We start from the raw sequence: 19,816 nt of genomic DNA, 5'->3' as shown, positions 1-19,816 counted from the left end.
GGGTGCATAGAGTAAAATATATATATATGCTTGCTGTTATTACTTAAAAATGAAAAAGGACCAGCAACAGTAAAAAGTGAACATGTGAGGAGTGAAGTTGAACGTCCGAGCTCACATATACAATTAATCAAAAATAAACAAACACCCCTCAGTGGGTATAAGCAATGGATTTGCTAGAAAGACCTCTTGATTAAACAGGATCTCAAGGACCAAACAATTGTTCAGTTTGGAAACAATGTATCACTGATGACAAAAGTGCATATTTAGAAAAACAAAATAGTGACTTCATGTGATTTTCATGTGACTTTAGGTGACCATAGACGCAAGCACACACGTACGCACGGCCAACCAGCTGACTGTATCGCTGTCCTCCGAGCCGCGATTTGCCTGAACGGGAAGACACGAACGCTCTCTGCTGTCTGCACGGCGGTATCGTGTGACACAGGCTTCGCTTGTTAGCTCGTGAGTAGGAACGGATAACAGGGCTTATTGTGCCATCGTAGCTCATTTTTATTTTTATCTTTATTTTTACAAGCCTATTTTTTGATTGGTCCTCTGATCTTCAATTTTAATTTCATTATATTTTTTCACTCCCTGGAAATGTCTTCTTAAACTAATTTTTCTCTGCATACTTGTACATATATCCCACGGGGATTTGGGATTATTGGTTGGTTTGCTATACCACCTAACAACTAGCAGATTCATATATGATTATATTTTTTAAATAAAGACGAATGGTCTTTTTCTTTTACAAACGCAGTGTCACGCTATGTGGATTTCTTTTTTTCTTTTTTAATTATTATCCTTCGGACACCTGGAAGCTGCTTGGATTCCCTTCCCTCCCCCTCTGGAGAGGTGAAAAAGTATTGTCTTGCTGTTTAGGAATATAAACCAGCGCAACAACAATTACCGAGGTACCACCACCATTGCCTTTTGCCCCTAGGGGTGCCAACATCTGGTGAGTGGGGACCCAACAGGGGGAGCACAAAAGTCACGTTAAAATCGATCAAGAAGAAAATCACATGAAGTCACTATTTTGTTTTTCTAAATATGCACTTTTGTCATCAGTGATACATTGTTTCCAAACTGAACAATTGTTTGGTCCTTGAGATCCTGTTTAATCAAGAGGTCTTTCTAGCAAATCCATTGCTTATACCCACTGAGGGGTGTTTGTTTATTTTTGATTAATTGTATATGTGAGCTCGGACGTTCAACTTCACTCCTCACATGTTCACTTTTTACTGTTGCTGGTCCTTTTTCATTTTTAAGTAATAACAGCAAGCATATATATATATTTTACTCTATGCACCCTATCGAGGGATGGTATATATTCATATCAATCAATTGTCGCTCTATATTTAATTTCTGGTTTAGGACTTGACAATAATTGTTGTTGGTCACAACCAGACTGTATTGTTCTTTTTCTTTATTTTTTCTTTACATTCATTTTTTAACTCATCTTTTGGTAGAGGTGACTCACACTAAGGCTCACAGTACAACCATTACTTCCTGCCTGCACAGTGTCCTGGAATAAGGCACTAACAATTCATATATAATTTGGTTGACACTTTATCTGAGGCCCCGTACTCACGACCAAACATGTCTGCTGAAACTGGTCCGCGGACCAGTTTCAGCGGACATGTTCGTTCGTGTGTAGGCAGTAACAGACAGGATTCCAGCAAACAATCGTCGGCCAGACCGTTTTCCAACGAACAACTGTTTCCTGGTCTTGCTTTAAAACAGTCTGCTGGAATCGTGTCCGTCAGACATGTTCGGTCGTCTGTACACAAAAGCAGCGTACAAAAACCCCGCGCATGCTCAGTCCAAATGAGGAGACGGGAGCGCTCGTTCAGGTAAAACTCGCGTTTGTTTGGGATATGGCACATTCGTCATTTGAAAGCTTTTATTCTAGCAAGAGAACAATGTCTTAAAAAGGCGCACTAAACCACATTTTCTTGCCTCGTTTTATTAATTCTTCTCTTGCTAGAATAACCCCGTTCTCTTGCTGATGCAATTTCAATAGAGTTGTCCCATACTGAAATGTCACATTTCTTGCTTGTGATGTAATCCTTTAAGAATGTTTTATATGCCAGACGTGTGTTTTGGTTGGTGGTCCTCCATAATTTATAGTAGTCATTTTTGTAAAGGAATGTGCATCTTTTTTTGTTTTTTGTTGTTTCTAGTTATGTCACCATTTAGTTTATTTTTTTTTTAACATGTTTTTTTCTTTTTATTTATTTTCTTTTTTTTTTTTGTGTTTCATTTGAGAATATTAAACCATGTTGGCACACCAAATGTCCCCCCCCCCCCAAGGAGTGTGTCCTTTGTAAATGACCCATTGTATATTTATTAAAGGTTTGCTGCCTAATAATCCCCACAGTATAACAAACAATAGACATGTTTTCAAATGAAAGCAAAAAGCCTTTTATTCAGGCAAATGTCATCACAAAAAATAAACAGAACGGCAGCACTAGAATAGATAGCAAACTATATGCAAACTTGCATTTCCAACATGGTGAAGGATAAACTTCCAAGCCTCAGGAGCCAAACCCAAAAATAGGAAGCAGCAGCACAGAAACAAAGGAACCCAAACTGTGGTAGTCCAAACAAGATGTCCTTTATGTGGAAGGAAATGGAAGGCAGAGAATCAACGTTTCCTCCTCTTTCCAGCCTTCCCTCCAGGCAGCCTTCCAGCGGATCTAACACGGGGTCTTGCAGGTGGGGTCGATGTGGCAGCAGGAGGATGGTGTTCCGCAAGCCGGGCCGGGTCACATAGCCCAGTGTCTGGGGTCAGCAGGCCCTTCTGCATCCACCAAAGGACCTGGTTCATCAGGGCCTTTGCCAGTCTTCTCTGGTCCTCCTCCCCTTCATTCAAATCGTGGGCCAATGAGGCACTGAAGGCCTCTGTGGGGTTGAGGGGGGCCCTCATGATGGCGCTTGCCTCCTGTATCATGCGGAGGCTTGCCTCCTCCACAGGCCTCAACTGCCTCCTTCGGCCTGATGGCCTCACCTGGGGGGGAGAAGACTGGCTGGTGGTGGTTCTCCTGGCCGGGGGGACCTGCTGCAGGCCACTGGGCCCAGCCTCCTCCTGGCTGCCACTGACCCCGGCCTCCTCCTGGCTGCCACTGACCCCGGCCTCCTCCTGGCTGCCACTGACCCCGGCCTCCTCCTGGCTGATAGACACCTGAGGATCTGCCACCTCCTGGCTGATCTCTTCTTCCTGTGTGGAAAAAAAAGGACATTTTTTACAATTTCGCTAAATAAAACCACACTCATTTTCATGTTTTTCGTTTACTATTTTCTGTTCATTATTACTTGAATACATTCTACTTCTGACCCCTGCAGTTGTCATCCCTGACACCTATTTGTCTGTACACCTTTTTTTTGGCTTTTTCCCAGCTTGGCTTTGCTTTTACAATATCAAATCATTAATCCACCAATAATTATTTACGCCAGAAATATAGAGGAAACTACTATACCTCCTCATCGAAGGGTGGCAGATCTGCATCTCTGTCAGCCAGGCCCTCTTCCTCCGACTCTGCAGGGCTGTGGTCATCTGGGTAAGGTCCGCTGGAAGGTAGCATGGAGGAAAGGTTGGAAGAAAGACTCGACATCGTTTTCCTGCCTTCCATTTCGTCCCGCAAAAAAGCCATCTGTTTATAATACCACAGTTTGGGTTCCTTTGCTTGTGTTGCTGCTGCTCCCGATTTTTTGCTTTTATTAGCTTTGTATGCTCTCCTGTATGTGCTTCTGAGGTTGGCAAGTTTATCCTTCACCATGTTGGCAGTGCATCCTGGCACCCATGTTTGCATATAGTTTGCTAGCTCTTCTAGTGCTGCCGCTCGTACATCTTTATTGCAATATAATGCGTGTTTTGAATTCCACAGGATGGGCGTGTCCTGATATTTTTGAAGTAAGGCCTCTATAGCTTCCTTGGTTTGTAGTTGGTCCATTTCACTTTTTGAAAAATGATATTTCTTTTGGAGTCTAGATTCGCAAAACATAAACCAAAGAAAAATAAATATTCAAAAGGATCAGCGTTGACCTTGATATAATATGTGTCTTGAAATGTATTACCTATATCTAATTACAAACACAGTCTCTCTTGTTTAAACAATGATTGGCAGCTCGGCCGCATTGGTTGTACCAAACATTGATTTGCTAGATGCAGAGCCATTGTTAACATTGCAGTAAATATTTTTAAGATAGAAAAATAAACAATGCTTACAAATGACAGTATTCATCTAGGCACTCTTTCATGTGTAAATCTCATGCCCCTGACAATGGATGACATAAAAGACACTTCCTAATGACCTCTGTACAACCAACACTTGAACAATACTTTGCCTGATCTGAATACACCATTCAAAAAATTGTCAATGAGGTACAGCATTGTTCACATCTCTATTTTGTGAGGTGTCCAAAAGCATTTGGATACCAAAATAACATTGTGGTACCCCATAGACAGAATAGCTTAAAAAGGGTGCAACCAACAGCCCAAACCCCCATCCCATGTGTCTACATTTTCAAGGCCTCTGCTGATCACATTTTTAATTTCCTTACCTTCCTGTCTCTCGCTCCTCGTTTCTCACGCTCGCCTAATTACCGCGTAAGATGCGTAATCACGGCGTGCACCTTTTAAACACTCCGCGTATTTATTAAACCCCGCCCTCGTCACCTTTGCGAGGCCCCTAATCAATGAGTTTAGGAAATATGGCGTTAACTGTGTATGTTCTGGATGCGCTCGAAGAGTCTCCGCGTAACCGACGTAAACACGTTGTTTGCATTCTCTACACTCCGCGTATGTATTAAACGCCGCCCTCTTCTCCGCCCATGGCGTAAGAATTCATCTTTTCCACGCCCATAATCTCTGTGGGAAAGGAAAGATGGCGATGTCACACGAGCGGGCACGATGCTCTCATGCCACAAGTGAAGGGACAGAGGCAGGGACGTCCCGATCAAGGCCAAGAAGATACAAAGCCACTAATATGCGGTTCCAGGAAATGGTGGAGTTAGTTTACATCATGCGAAAGAAGGACTATGATGGGGAATTAGGCCCATACAAGACCCCTAACCGCCGAAAGGCACATATTATGGACAAGGTGGCGAGGAGAATGCAGAGGATGTTTGGGATCACCAGGTCCAAGGAACAGCTGAGGAAACGCTGGTCAGACTTAAAATTGAGGGAGCCACATCAGATGAAGAAAATACTTAAAATTCTGCGTAAAAGTAAGTAAATATATTGATTGTCTGCAATAATGTGTTGCCATGTATATTTCACCATCTGCCTCCTTGGCCTGCTTGTAATTTTAAAGACATGTTGTCATTTATTTTTTATGACATAAATACCTACATATTTACAAATAGTCTTCTTAGTAAACCACGTAACATCACATAGTTTCTCAGAAAGGCTCGGTTATTCCAGGAACAACACACCTGGACATGGCTCACTGGCCAAAAACTTTGTTTGTAAACATTGTGTAAAAGCTAGTTCAAAAAAATAAAATTAGGAGAATGGGAAAGGCAAACAGGATTCATTCTAAAAACAGTGGTAATAAAGCAGATGTTTTCACATCTGCAATGCAGAGCACCTGTGTCTCCCCAAATCAAAAATGGGTTTTGGTAGGGTCTCCCAAAAATACAGTTTAGGGGGGACATCCATGTGTGTCACTTTGCTAAAAAGGGGCAGGATCAGAGCTTGCCATAGAAGTAATTGCAAAATGTAGGTTTGGTGAAAGATAAAAGTAACTAAATGAAAGCCTCTTCTAAGCAATGTGTGCGATTTCTGCTCTCCAATATCTGTGTGCTGATGAGTCTACATTTTTTTTTGTTTATTTCAGGGGAAAGAAGTCGCCAGCATTTGGAGGAGGCAGAGAGGGCCAGACAAGGCCAAAATCTGCCATCTCAACATGTGGAGGAGGAGGAGGATGTGGAAGGAGAAGAGGATGTGGAAGGAGAAGAGGATGTGGATAGAGAAGAGGATGTGGATAGAGAAGAGGATGTGGAAGGAGAAGAGGATGTGGAAGGAGAGGAGGAAGGAAGAAAGGAGGAAGGAAGAGAGGAGGAAGAAGTAATTTTGGACTTAGAATTTATAGCAGATGAAGGGCAAGTGGCGGAAGAACAATTTGGCGAATTGAAAGAAGGTGGATTGATGGATGAAGGAGGAGTCGAAGATGATGGGGAAGTGGTGGAAGAAGGAGGAGTGATAGAAGATGATGGGGAGGTGGTGGAAGAAGGAGGAGTGATAGAAGATGTCGAAGAGGTGGAAAGGAGAAGCCCATCAGGTCAGTGTCACCCTAGCTTGATTAAAAAAAACATATGTAGATAGGCCTCATCGAAAAATAATTTTGTAAATGACCATTTTTTTTTTTTTTTTAGGGGAGGAGGATGGTGTGCCAATATTTTCACGTGCAAGTGCTGCTATAATTATTCAGCAGGTAATGGAGTGCAGCACTGAAATGCACAATATGCGTGAAAGGATGGTTGTCATGGAAGAGAATTTAACAAATGTCCTTTTGGAATGCTGCACGGAAATGGACAATATGCGGCAAAGAATGATGGTCATCGAATCTAATTTTAAAAATATTATTGACATGATGGGCCGTGTCAAAGACTGAAACACCCCCCGCCCATCCCCCGCCCCCACAAACATTTTTACTGTTTTAATAATGAATACGCCAAAATTTGAAGATACACACACAGTGTGCCAACATGTGCTATCTGCCATCACAGAATATCTAGTGTCTGTGCTTTGTGGGTCCAACCCCCTCCTCCATCCTCAAGTAGTTGAGAGGAAGGGTTTGCTCCCACAGAACACAGACATTGATCACCCATGATGTCAGATAGCACATGTGGCCATTTGTCTGTTGAACCAATGACATTTGGCGAGTTTGCACTGAATGTGTGTATCTTCAAATTTTGGCGTGTTCCAGTGTGAAAGCACACCATGACTGACTGCTGTTGTGAGTTTTTATATTTTTATAATTGTATTTTTTTACTTTTTGACCATGTTGAACATTTTTGGATACTATAAAGTTTAGACCATAAAGAATAAACACCGAAAAAAAATTAAATAGATATATATATAGAATTATAAATCTCTCTAATCACTGAATTTAGTGAAGTCGAGATTTGACTCCTAAATCTCAACAACAAATTTTCTGATTGAAAAACACACCAAAAAAAAAAAATTGGTTAACAAAATATTGGTTTTTGTGCATCAAAAATATGCAGAAAATAAAAAATACTAAGGCGGTAAACACCCCACCAATAATATTCTATATATATATATATATATGTAAACAATAAATCTAACTATATTTGATAAACAAAAATGTGAACTTGTTAAAAAATGTATAATCTGCATAATATTTTTGGTTGAATTACCTGAAAAAAAAAAAAAAAAATTAAAAAAGTTTTGTAGACTCCTAAGTACAAAAGCAGGGAGTAATGAAAAAAATATAAAATAATTTTTGGGGTCATGAACAAGCAAAAATTAAAAAACTTGACCTCAAAATTGACAAATGGAGTTGCTTCTTATTTCTAGACTCAATACCCTGTTTGTAGATGAGTGAATACTGTGCTAAATGTGGTTATTTACTAAAAGTGGAGAAATCAATTATGCATTAAAATTGAAGAAGTTAGTTAGAGAACCAGGAAGACAGATAAAAAGAGAAAAAGCATTAATGACAAACAACTGTATAAAGTCCAATGGTCTAATTATTTATTATTTGAGAGAATATTCCTTTCTTTGGGGGCCGAATTAGAAAGAAATATGATCTGGCATAGCAATGGCCCCCCGACCCATGAAGTACTCAACATATTTGTCGCGTACCTCACGAGCTGATTGGGGGGCCAAGCCAGCGCGACCAGTGTCCAGCCCGGGAAGGGGATCTGAGGGTAGTCTTGCCTCAGAACCGATGTCGGGTAGGTACGTCTGGGAGTGCCTGCGTAAAAAGTTGTGCAAAATGCAGCAGGCAAATACAACGGTGTCCAATTTATATTCCGCCAGATGTATCGATGTCCTGAACAGGCGGAACCGGTTGGTGAGTATCCCAAAGGCATTCTCGACTACCCTCCGAGCCCTGGCCAACCGAAAATTAAACACACTCCTCTCTGAGGTGAGGGTCCTCTGGGGAAAAGGCCGCATGAGGTGAGGACCAAGCCCGAAAGCCTCGTCCGCTAGGAACACAAACGGAAGTCCTTCCACATTATCTTCATCTGGTGGCAATGCCAGACCACCAGCTTGGAGACGATCATAGAAATCAGTCCGTGCGAACACTCCCCCATCAGACATCCGGCCATTCTTCCCCACGTCCACATATAGAAACTCATACTGTGCCGACACCACCGCCATCAACACAATACTATGATAACCCTTGTAATTATAATAGTAGGACCCCGAGTGGGGTGGGGGCACAATGCGGACGTGTTTCCCATCTATTGCTCCACCGCAGTTCGGAAAATCCCACCGCTGGGCAAATTGGGAAGCCACAGACTGCCATTCCTGTGGTGTGGAGGGTAGCTGTGGGGACAAACAAAAAAAGAGATTTAGTACTTTGGAATAAAAACACCCTACAAGCATTCTTGTGACACTTCAAAGTATTAAAATCGCATTTGAAAAATGTGCATGGAGAATTTGGGAAATGAAATATATAGGGCCACTTCATTAAGAGACTCCACAGCCCTCTGATGGGGACAATAAAAGTTTGAAGGGGGGGGGGGACACAAAAACCAAAAAGTCCTGTTTTAAAAAATGGCAAGGTGGGTTTGTCCCTAGGATAGCATGCTGGACAGGTTAATATTGGGTAAGGGACAAATATGCAGGTAGGCCAAGAAAAAAACATGTAAAGCTGATATCAACATGCATAGGGAGAAAAGGGAACGTTAGTTAAACACACAGCATATCTGGGAAATTAAAAATAAAGTTAGTTGGCAACATTATTACAGCCAGGAAACTTACCTTAATATACTCCTCATGCAGAACTTTAATGATGGCAGCACACGTGTCCGGTATGATGACCCCAAGCGCCTGCGGAGAGATGCCTGTTGAGAACTTGAGGTCCTGCAGGCTCCTCCCAGTCGCCAGGTACCGCAACGTGGCAATAAGCCTCTGCTCGGCCGTGATGGCTTGGCGCATCACAGTGTCCTGCCTCGTGATATAGGGGGACAGAAGTTCCAGCAGACTGTTGAATACGGGGTCCGTCATGCGGAGAAAATTCCTAAAGTCATTAGGATTATACTCCTGGAGTTCCCTAAGCAGAGGCATATGTGAGAACTGGTCACGCTGGCGCAACCAATTCTTGGTCCAGAAACGCCTCCGCCCCCTGTTTCTGGCCAAAGTACTGGAAAAATGAACATATCCAGCAGCCATCCCATAAACAGCACCAACTCGCGAAAATTGACGCTGCTGCTCCATCATGGCTTCAAACCGGCCGGCTGGTCAGTCAAGAACACACTCAAACAGAAAGCACTCGCAAATCCAGCACTACCTGCGACAAACGCGTGACAAACAGATACGAGCGCACAGGATGCAACTGCTAAAGCAGAAACAACCTGCTAGCCTATAGCCGAATGACAACTACGTTACCGCAAGCACACGCACTGAACCCGTGAATACACGCTGTCAAAGCCTGGAGACCGAGAAGCGCGAATCAGCTCTAACCAAACCTTCACTAACACGAGCAAACCCGTAACTAGCAAAAGAGGAACAGAGGGCGGCGCCATTAAGTTTGGTCTTCCCCTTTATAGTGACGTCGTACGTAGTTTACGTGCACGCGTTCCGGTACGACGGTAATTTGGTCCGCTGGTGTGTACAAGCCAGCGGAACCAAACAAAAATCAGCCTTGTACGCCGGAAACTGTCGGGCAGACAGTTTCCAGCGCACAGATCCGGTCGTGAGTACAAGGCCTTACAGTCACTTTAGGGTGGTAAACCCTGAACTTTCACTTATAGTGCCCTGGGGGACACTTTATATATATTTTTTGTGTTTTATATATATATTTTTTAATTTGGATATCACGGAACACTGGATCTGTGCACCTATTGCACATATCATCACCCTGAAGTTACACTTTGGAACCACCTATGACACCTAGCACATAGGACATTACCAGAACTGCAATTTAATCTACTGGCTGCCTTCACACTCCTTTTGAAACACACGCACCAATTTCACTGGAAGAACCAACGGATCATTGGGTCACCAGTGTTGATTATAAGCAATAACAGAGGGTAGCACCTGGTCGTTTGGATAAACGATAAGAAGGTCTAGGAGACCCACTTTCATTGGTCTCTCCTAGTAATTGGAGCTCCCCTACAAATATAACATCGTCTTATAACATAGGACATCTTGTGGACACTCAAACACAAAGTATAAGCAGCGCCATTACCCCCTAATCTAATTAATTAATATATTCAGGTTTTTTTGAGACTTGTCAGGGAGGCAGCAGCTTAAAAAAATCTCTTTATCCTAAGCGCGGATCCCCCCAATCCATGTAAGTGAATGGGTGTCTTTGCATATGTAAGACAAAAAAAACCTGACCCATTGTAACTCACTTCACCAACGTACCCCTGTCATTCTTTCCTCTATTGCAGCTGGCAACAATAACTGGTGATTCCAGGTACTGGAGAACATGTGACCTCCTTCTACCTAAGTGTTTGGGTCGTGCAGCTAATTACTAGGCCTGTGTAATATTCCTCAATTTACAGAATTAAAAGATTTTTCTGCAGTCTGTTTTCCCACTGGATAGCTTTGCTATCACTTCATCCCTAGGCAGAAAGCAAGGGCAAACATCCCAGTGGGAACCAGGGCTGGACTGGGACAGAAAGTTGACCCTGGACTTCATCCAGTCTGGCCCACTTTGACAGGTCTCTCCCATGGCGGCCGGACAACTCCCGCACAAGCCCCCTCTCCTTCTTCACTAGCCACTAGCCATTCTACTTTATTAGAGTAGAAGGGCTGGTACTGCTCCTTTTATAGGCAGTACCAGTGGGGAAGCTAGAAATTATTTCACCCGGGGCAAAGAATCAATTCGGTGCCCCCCCCCCATGGCACAAGATTAGGTAGAAGTGAGATAGCTGTTGAGCCAGCTGTCTGTCCCCTCCCCTCATGATCCTCTGTCGTCCCCCCTGCTCCTCTGTTCCCCCCAGGTGAGCGCTGCGGGGAGGGAGAGACAGAGGAGTGGAGGGGGGCAGCAGTCCGCTGTCACTGAAGCCGCCCCACTGAGCCATCGGCCCACCGGGAAACTCCCTGTAGTGCCAATGGCCAGTCCATCCCTGGTGGGAACATAGAAATGAAACCCCTGACATAGGTTACATCTCTCGTCCTCTCTTCAAAATTAAAAAAAAAGTTTAGCCTGGAGTTGGGCTTTAAAATGAACCATCTGATAAGAAAAACCATTACCTGTGGAAATCTGCCGAGCCCCAGAATATGAGCTATTGTCATTGACTGCGTTGAATATGAGGGACCGAGAACAGCAGTGAGAGGAGAATTTGGAAGACATCGATAGTTGGGAACAGCTGTATCAAGTCCTGTTACTATTTGTAGCGTTGCCTTCACATTCTGCTGAAGAACGTCACACGAATCATAGGCTTGGAGGCCGAGGGTTACATTCTGTAAGATGTTGGAGTTATTGTTAATCTCCTCAATGGCGAACATTATAGCCTGGAGTGCTTGAAACTTTTCCAACAAGAACCTTTATGACCAAAAAACAAAAACTTTAACCAACTTCAGCAACAGACTTATGATTACTAAAATAAATACATACGCTATTAAGGCCCGTACACACGGTCGGACTTTCGGCCAACAAACTTCAAAATCAACAAGTTTTCACATTTGTCCGATCGTGTGTATGCTCCATCGGACCAACTTGTTTGTGTTTCGTCGGACAAAAAGTTTGGTCTGCAAACGGACAAACTTTTCGGCAACAAAAGTCCGATGGTGCCTAGTCCGACCGTGTGTACAGCAAGCCATCGGACTTTTGTCCGAAGTACAAACACGCATGCCGAGAACCAATGTTAAAATCAACCAACAATAGCAGAAGTTAACCAAAGGGTGGCGATAAAGAGCATTAAAGAGCAGAAAAACCATGTGATGTTGGGAAAGTTTTAGAAAAGTTTTCAGAAAATTTCGAGCGTGTGTATGCTATGGGTGTGACCGGACAAATCACTTCGGACAAAAATCCAAGGGAAAGTTTGTCCGATGTCCGACCGTGTGTACGAAGGCTTAATACAGTATGTATCCCCACTGACACAGATGGATTTGGACTTTTATTAGAATTTCTGTGAATCTTAAGCATGTATTTTAAGTACTTAGGCACTGTTGTTAAATTCACTATATTTTTTTGGGCATTTTGTCACTTGACCTTGTATGACATTAGGTTAGGCGTATTATTATTTAGCGCTGCATTGTATAAGAGTTATTTTTCTTATTTTTATTTTGTATGTTTGTGTGATGGCTGCCTATAGGGTTTAGGCGTTGGATAGAGCATGAAATGATCACTGCATATAATTTTTTCAGAATTGGGATTGTTAACTACTTCCCATTCAGTCTATAGCAGATTGACGGCCAGGCTTTGGCTTTACTGTTCTGAGTGGATGTCATATGATGTCCTTCAAAACAGGTCGCTTTTGTGTGCATGCCCCCGGGGGTGCATAGAGGGGCGAACTGTGGTGCGGTGTGTCCCTCCAATCGCGGTAAACAGCCTATGGCTCCTTACCATGTGATCACTTGTGTCTGGTTATCGGCATGCCTCTCCTCACGTTGACAGCGCATGAGTAGAGGAGAGCTGATCAGTGGTTTTCCTCAGTGGAGACATGCACACATCAGTGCTGCCTGTCAGCGCCTATCATTGGCCATCAGTGCCACTTATTAGTTCCCCTTAAGTGATGCCTATCAGTGCCACCTATTAGTGCCCATCAGTGCTGCATATTAGTGCCGCCTATCAGTGCCCATCAGCACTGCATATCAGTGCCCATCAGTGCCACCTATTAGTGCTCATCAGTGCTGCCTCATCAGTTCCTATCAGTGCCACCTCATCAGTGCAGCCTATTAGTACCCGTCAATGTAGCCTCATCAGCGCACATCAGCGAGGGAGAAAAAAAATACTTATTTACAAAAAATATATATAACAGAAACTAAGAAATGTTTTATTTATTTTTTCCAAAAAGTTTGGTCTTTTTTCGTTTGTTTAGCCTAAAAAAATATATAACAAGGTACAGAGTTTCATGACTGTGCAATTTTCATTCAAAGTGTAATGCCGCGTACACACGATCGGTTAAACCGATGAGAATGGTCTGATGGACCGTTTTCATCGGCCAAAACCGATCGTGTGTGGGCCTCATCGGTTATTTATCCATAGGTTAAAAAAAAGCAATCTTGTTTTAAATTTAACCAATGGATTTTTTTCAGCATGTTGTTGTGTTTTACGCCACGGCGTTCTGACACGATCGTTTTTTTAACCGATGGTGTGTAGGCGCGACGGACCATCAGTCAGCTTCATCGATTAACCGATGAAAACTGTCCATCAGTCCGTTCTCAGTCATGAAATCTGAGCAAAGCACATATATCTGTAGTGTTTACTTATGTCTCTCCAAAGCTCTAATGCCGCGTACACACAATCGGATTTCCGTTGGAATAAAATCAGATGGAATTTTTCATCGGAATTCCGCTGAAGCCAACCTTTATCAGTCTTGCCTACACACTATCAAGCCTCATACACATGATCGGACTTTTCCGTGGATTTTTGTTTGAAGGGAGTTGGCTGGGCACACCCATAGCATACACACGGCAGGAATTTTCACGTGGTTTTTCTGCTCTTTTCTGCTTTTTAACACCACCCTTTGGTCAACTTCTGCTATTGTTGGTTGATTTTAACATTGGTTCTGAGCATGCGTATTCGTACTTCGAACAAAAGTCAGGTGGATGCCTGTACACACGATAGGACTTCTCACCATAGGACTTTTGTTGCCGAAAAGTTTGTCTGTTAGCAGAGCGAAATTTTTTCCGATGAAAACCGAAAAAGTATCAGCATGAGTCACTTCTGAGAAGTTTTCCCGACACATGAGATAAAATTTGTGTCGGGGAGGGAGCTCAGCACACAGTTTGTCTATTCACAACACAGTTCTTCTGCTGTATGGAGGAGGGTATTAAGCCTCATAAGCCCTGTACACACGGTAGGACTTTTGGCCAACCAACTTCAAAATCTGCAAGTTTTCTAATTTGTCTGACTGTGTGTACGCTCCATCGGACCAACTTTTTCGGGTTTCATCCAACAAAAAGTTGGGTCTGCAAACGGACCAACTTTTCGGCAACAAAAGTCCGATGGTGCTTTGTGTGACTGTGTGTACAGCAATCCAACCAACTTTTGGACAAAGTGCAAATACAAATGCTGAAAACCAATGTTAAAAGCAACAAACAATAGCAGAAGTTAACCAAAGGGTGGCGGTAAAGAGCAGAAAAGAGCAAAAAAAAACCTGTGATGTTAGGAAACTTTTAGAAAAGTTTGCAGAAAAGTCTGACTGTGTGTATGCTATGGGTGTGGCCGGACAAATCAATTAGGACAAAAATCCAAGGGAAATTTTGTTGGATGTCCTACCGTGTGTATGAGCCTTTACACACGGTCACACTTTTTGCCAACCAACTTCAAAATCTGCAAGTTTTCTAATTTGTCCGACCGTGTGTACGCTCCATCGGACCAACAAAAAGTTGGGTCTGCAAACGGACCAACTTTTCGGCAACAAAAGTCCAATGGTGCCTTGTCTGACCGTGTGTACAGCAAGCCAACCAACTTTTGTACAAAGTGCAAATACGCATGCAAATACGCATGCTCAGAACCAATGTTAAAATCAACCAACAATAGCAGAAGTTAACCAAAGGGTGGCGGTAAAGAGCAGAAAAGAGCAGAAAAACCACGTGATGTTAGGTAATTTTTAGAAAAGTTTGCAGAAAAGTCTGAGCGTGTGTATGCTATGGGTGTGACCGGACAAATCAATTAGGACAAAAATCAAAGGGAAAGTTTGTTGGATGTCTGACCATGTGTACGAGCCTTTAGACATCTGCATAACAAAATTCTTTTTTATTTATTTTTTGTTTCGTTTCGTCTCGTTCCCGTAGATTCGTAAAGATTCGTAATTTCGTAAGACGCAAGTTTTCCTATTCGGACCCGTTCGTATTTTCGTAACAGTTTTATTTTCGTTTATACTGAATGATTCTTAATTCTGTCTAATTTATTTTCGTTAAATTGGAAAATTCGCAATTTTGTTAGATAATAATTTTCGTTTAATGGTTTTGTAATTTTGGACTTTAGTAAATACATTGCGGCGCGGTCATTTGCAATCTCGTATTTTAGTTAAATTTTCAACATGCGGCTAATCCATATTAAGATAGACTTTCTCTTAGGCCCCGTACACAGAGTCTGACTTTTTCCCAACAAACTTCAAAATGAGCATTTTCCAAAAAATGTGACCGTGTGTACACACCATCGGACAAACTTTTTCGGTTTCAAAAGTCTGGCCAATTCCCTTCGTAATAAAATCCACGGAAAAGTTTGTTTGAAGTCTGATCGTGTGTACAAGGCTTTACAATGTTCGATGTCGACTCAGCACAAAAGAGATAAGCTAATTGGCTAAGATATTAAAGGGTTGTAAAGGAAAAAAAATGTTTCCTAAATAGCTTCCTTTACCTTAGTGCAGTCCTCCTTCACTTACCTCATCCTTCCATTTTGCTTTTAAATGTCCTTATTTCTCCTGAGAAATCCTCACTTCCTGTTCTTCTGTCTGTAACTCCACACAGTAATGCAAGGCTTTCTCCCTAGTGTGGAGAAAGCCTCTTAAGGGGGGAGGGGGCGAACAGGCAAGTCAGGACACTCTCTACTTTGCAGATAGTGAAAGGAGCTGTGTGTTAGTGGGTGTCCTGACCCTCCTGCTCGCCCCCTCCACCCTCAAGAGGCTTTCTCCACACCAGGGAGAAAGCCTTGCATTACTGTGTGGAGTTACAGACAGAAGAACAGGAAGTGAGGATTTCTCAGAAGAAATAAGGACATTTAAAAGCAAAATGGAAGGATGAGGTAAGTGAAGGAGGACTGTACTAAGGTAAAGGAAGCTATTTAGGAAAACAATGTTTCCTTTACAACCCCTTTAAGTAAGATACATCACTCACTAACTACACTGCCCAGTGCCCATTCGAAAGAACGATACGAGTGCACAAATTGACGAACAGACAAAGAAACGGATTTACAAAACATACAAATGAAAATTCGAACAGACAAATGATTTGAAATAATTAATGCAAATCGTTCGTTATAGATGTCATTTTCGTCCAATCGTACGTTCATATTTTCGCTTGTTCGTTATTTTGCCTATTCGTAATTACGTAATTTGCGTATTTTGGTTCTTTCAGCTTTTTGGATGTTTGAATTGATCCGAATGTACGAAAACTAACAAATGTCTAGAGGGTATGTTCCTTTCCTCCAATCAGCTCTCACACACTGTAACTGCAGCCTCTCTGCCCCCTCCTCTGTGCTTTTGACAGATGAAGAAAGATTTTAACATGATTCTGCCCTATTGAAGGGGAGTAGGGAAGAGAGTGCTGCAAATTAAAGTATATGTATAAGGATGTGTTTAATCTCTGTGTATCATCTGAGGCTGTTCACTTCACTTGGTATATGTAAGGATTTACATCCTCTTTAAGTAGAAGAAGCCCCTTCCACACAAGGCGGATCCATTGCAGCGGAGTCCACCAGCTCAGCAGGAGATCTCCCTGCTGATCTCCGCTGAGCCGGCACATGCCAGGTCTGTCTCTGCTCACTGAGCAGGGAGGGGCCTATCGAGTGCTGCTGATTCCTATGGAGAGATCGGACGAAAACAGACAGCATGTCCATTTTCATCAGATCTCATCTGAACCGATCCGCCAAGACGGATGGTGAACGTATTGCCATTCATCTTAATTTAGGGGATCGGATGTCAGCGGACATGTCACCGCTGACATCCGTCACTCCATAAACCTGCATGGAGCATCTGTTCAGGTCCGCCTGAAAAACTGACAGGAAGGAAACACTGAGAGCAGCTAGGGAGCAGGAGATCTACACTTTGAGAAGTCTCAGATTATGCACAAATCTAATGCCGCGTACACACGACTGTTTTTCGGGTTCTAAAAAACTACGTTTTTTTCAACCCGATCATTAAAACGGCCTTGCCTACACACGATCGTGAAAAAAAATGCTCTAGCAAAGCGCGGTGACGTACAACATGTACAACGGCACTATAAAGGGGAAGTTCCAGTCGGATGGCGCCACCCTTTGGGCTGCTTTAGCTGATTTTGTGTTAGTAAAAGACAATTGGCGCTTTTCAGTCTGTTACAGCGTGATGAATGTGCTTACTCTATTACCAACGCTAGTTTTACCAGAACGAGCGCTCCCATCTCATGCATGTTTTTTACGTTGTTAAAGCCCACACACGACCATTTTTACGACGTAAAAACGACAACGTTAAAAACTACTTGAAAAATTCGAGCATGTTCGAAATTTTTAATGCCCATTTTTTACATCATGAAAAATGCTCTGGAGCCCACACCTGATCGTTTTTAATGACATAAAAAAAAAATATTTAGAACCCGAAAAACGGTCGTGTGTACGCGTCATAAGGGTGCAAGCTCTTCAAGGGAATGGCACGTGGCAGTGCAGGCAGCAGAAAAGATGCATTTTTATTCTTTTTTTTTTTTTGCAGGGACAGTTTATTTTGGGAAACTTAATTTAATGAGCAGATTGTATCAAACACTGCAACTTTTCTAAAGCTGGAAACTTTGGGCCAGATCCACATAGAAATAGATCGGCGCAGCGTATGTGAGATACACTACGCCGCTGTAATTTACTTTTGGCTGCTTTGAATCCTCAAAGAATTTGCGCCGTAAGTTACGGCGGCGTAGTGTATCTCTGGCGGCGGAATTCAAAACGGCGATTAGGGGGCGGGTTTCATTTAAATGAAGCGCGTACCCGCGCTGAATGAACTGCGCATGCGCCGTCCCAAAATTTCCCAGCGTGCATTGCGCTAAATGACGTCGCTTTTTAACTTAGACGGGACTTACGTACATTCCGATTCACGGACGACTTACGCAAAAAAAAAAGAAAATTCAAATTTCGATGCGGGAATGACGGCCAAACTTAACATGGCAAGTCTAACTATACGCCGCAAAATACCAGCTTTAACTATACGCCAGAAAAAGCCGACTAGAGACGATGTAAAGGAATGCGCCGGCCGCTCGTACATTCGTGGATCGTTGGAAATAGCTAATTTTCATACCCGACGCGGAAAACGACGTGAACGCCACCCAGCGGACGCCGAAGTATTGCATCTTAGATCCGAAGGCGTACGAAGCCGTACGCCTGTCGGATCTAACCCAGATGCCGTCGTATCTTGGTTTGAGGATTCAAACTAAAGATACGACGTGGGAAATTTGAAAGTACGCCGGCGTATCAGTAGATACACCGGCGTACTCGCTCTGAGGATCTGGCCCTTTACCTTTAAACTAAGTTCTGTGTAATCACCTGTAGAATGAGCACATACAGCTCTATAGATGTACTTTCTCAGGCCTTTGTAGCCTTCCCTCTGTCTGCTTCTTCCTTCACCAATCTTATTTACATGTCTAAGGAAAGCTTTGAATATGATTGTCGACTATGAGAAAAATCTATTTGTAAAAGTCAGCATGCAGGGTGTTCCAGCATTCCCAGCAAGTGTGTTCCAGGATCACCAGATTACCGCAAAAAGCAGTAAGGCGGTCTGGTGCGTTTCAGAGAGGTTAGCAAAGGCAAGGGTGAAGCCTCGTACACACGATCAGTCAATCCGATGAGAACGGTCTGATGGACCGTTTTCATCGGTTAACCGATGAAGCTGACTGATGGTCCGTCGCGCCTACACACCATCGGTTAAATAACCGATCGTGTCAGAACGCGGTGACATAAAACACAACGACGTGCTGAAAAAAACGAAGTTCAATGCTTCCAAGCATGCGTCGACTTGATTCTGAGCATGCGTGGATTTTTAACCGATGGTTGTGCCTACTAACGATCGGTTTTGTCCTATTGGTTAGGAATCCATCGGTTAATTTTAAAGCAAGTTGGCTTTTTTTTAACTGATGGTTAAATAGCCTATGGGGCCCACACACGATCGGTTTTGACCGATGAAAACGGTCCATCAGACCGTTGTCCTCTGTTTAACCGATCATGTGTACGAGGCCTGAGGCGGCTCCCTTCAGAATTTGCATCTGAAAGATACTGTCTTAAATTATATGAAAACTACAAAAATTATTTCACTTACGTTGTACAGGTGGTCTCTGGAGGCCGTTTTTTGAAGGAGACTTCATAGTATACTTTGTCTACATGTAACGTGAATAAAAGTCCTATTATGACATCTCCTGGTAGGGTCACCCCCTTGAGATTTGGTGTTAACAACTGGCACTTCAAGTCAGCTGAGTCATTAGAATGAAAAGCCAGAATAAAATAATGCAGGACGAGGATCCAAATGGCTTTATGTAAACTCTGCATCTTCGTTTAAACAACTCAACATTTATGGCAGGAGCACACCAGTGCCGTAATTTATCGTATATCTTCTTCAACAATTTTTTCTGACAATTATCAAGAAACAGTAGAATTTTTTTTTAATGTAGCCAATGATTAGGCATTTTGCAAAAGTACAATGGTCTTTGGTAACCAATTAAACTTTGACATACTGTAGAACGTACAGATGGTGATTTCAATGGTTTGCTAAACTTTGTACAAAGCTCTTATGCCGTGTACACACCATCACTTTATGTGATGAAAAA

The 19,816-nt window shown here is 42.7% G+C and overlaps 1 protein-coding gene across 1 annotated transcript in view; it reads right to left on the bottom strand.

Moving 5' to 3' along the window:
• Window positions 1-11,685, bottom strand: part of LOC120930598 (extracellular calcium-sensing receptor-like) — a 33,568-nt gene extending 21,883 nt beyond the window's left edge. Inside the window, exon 1 of the mRNA XM_040341773.1 lies at window positions 11,405-11,685. Coding sequence (XP_040197707.1) covers window positions 11,405-11,659 — 255 coding nt within the window. The 5' untranslated portion in view covers window positions 11,660-11,685. The remainder of the gene's footprint in view (window positions 1-11,404) is intronic.
• Window positions 11,686-19,816: the final 8,131 nt, after the last annotated feature.

Source organism: Rana temporaria, chromosome 3 (genome assembly GCF_905171775.1).
Source record: "Rana temporaria chromosome 3, aRanTem1.1, whole genome shotgun sequence".
Classification (NCBI taxonomy): Eukaryota; Metazoa; Chordata; class Amphibia; order Anura; family Ranidae; genus Rana; species Rana temporaria.
This window is presented reverse-complemented; position numbering and strand designations above follow the sequence as displayed.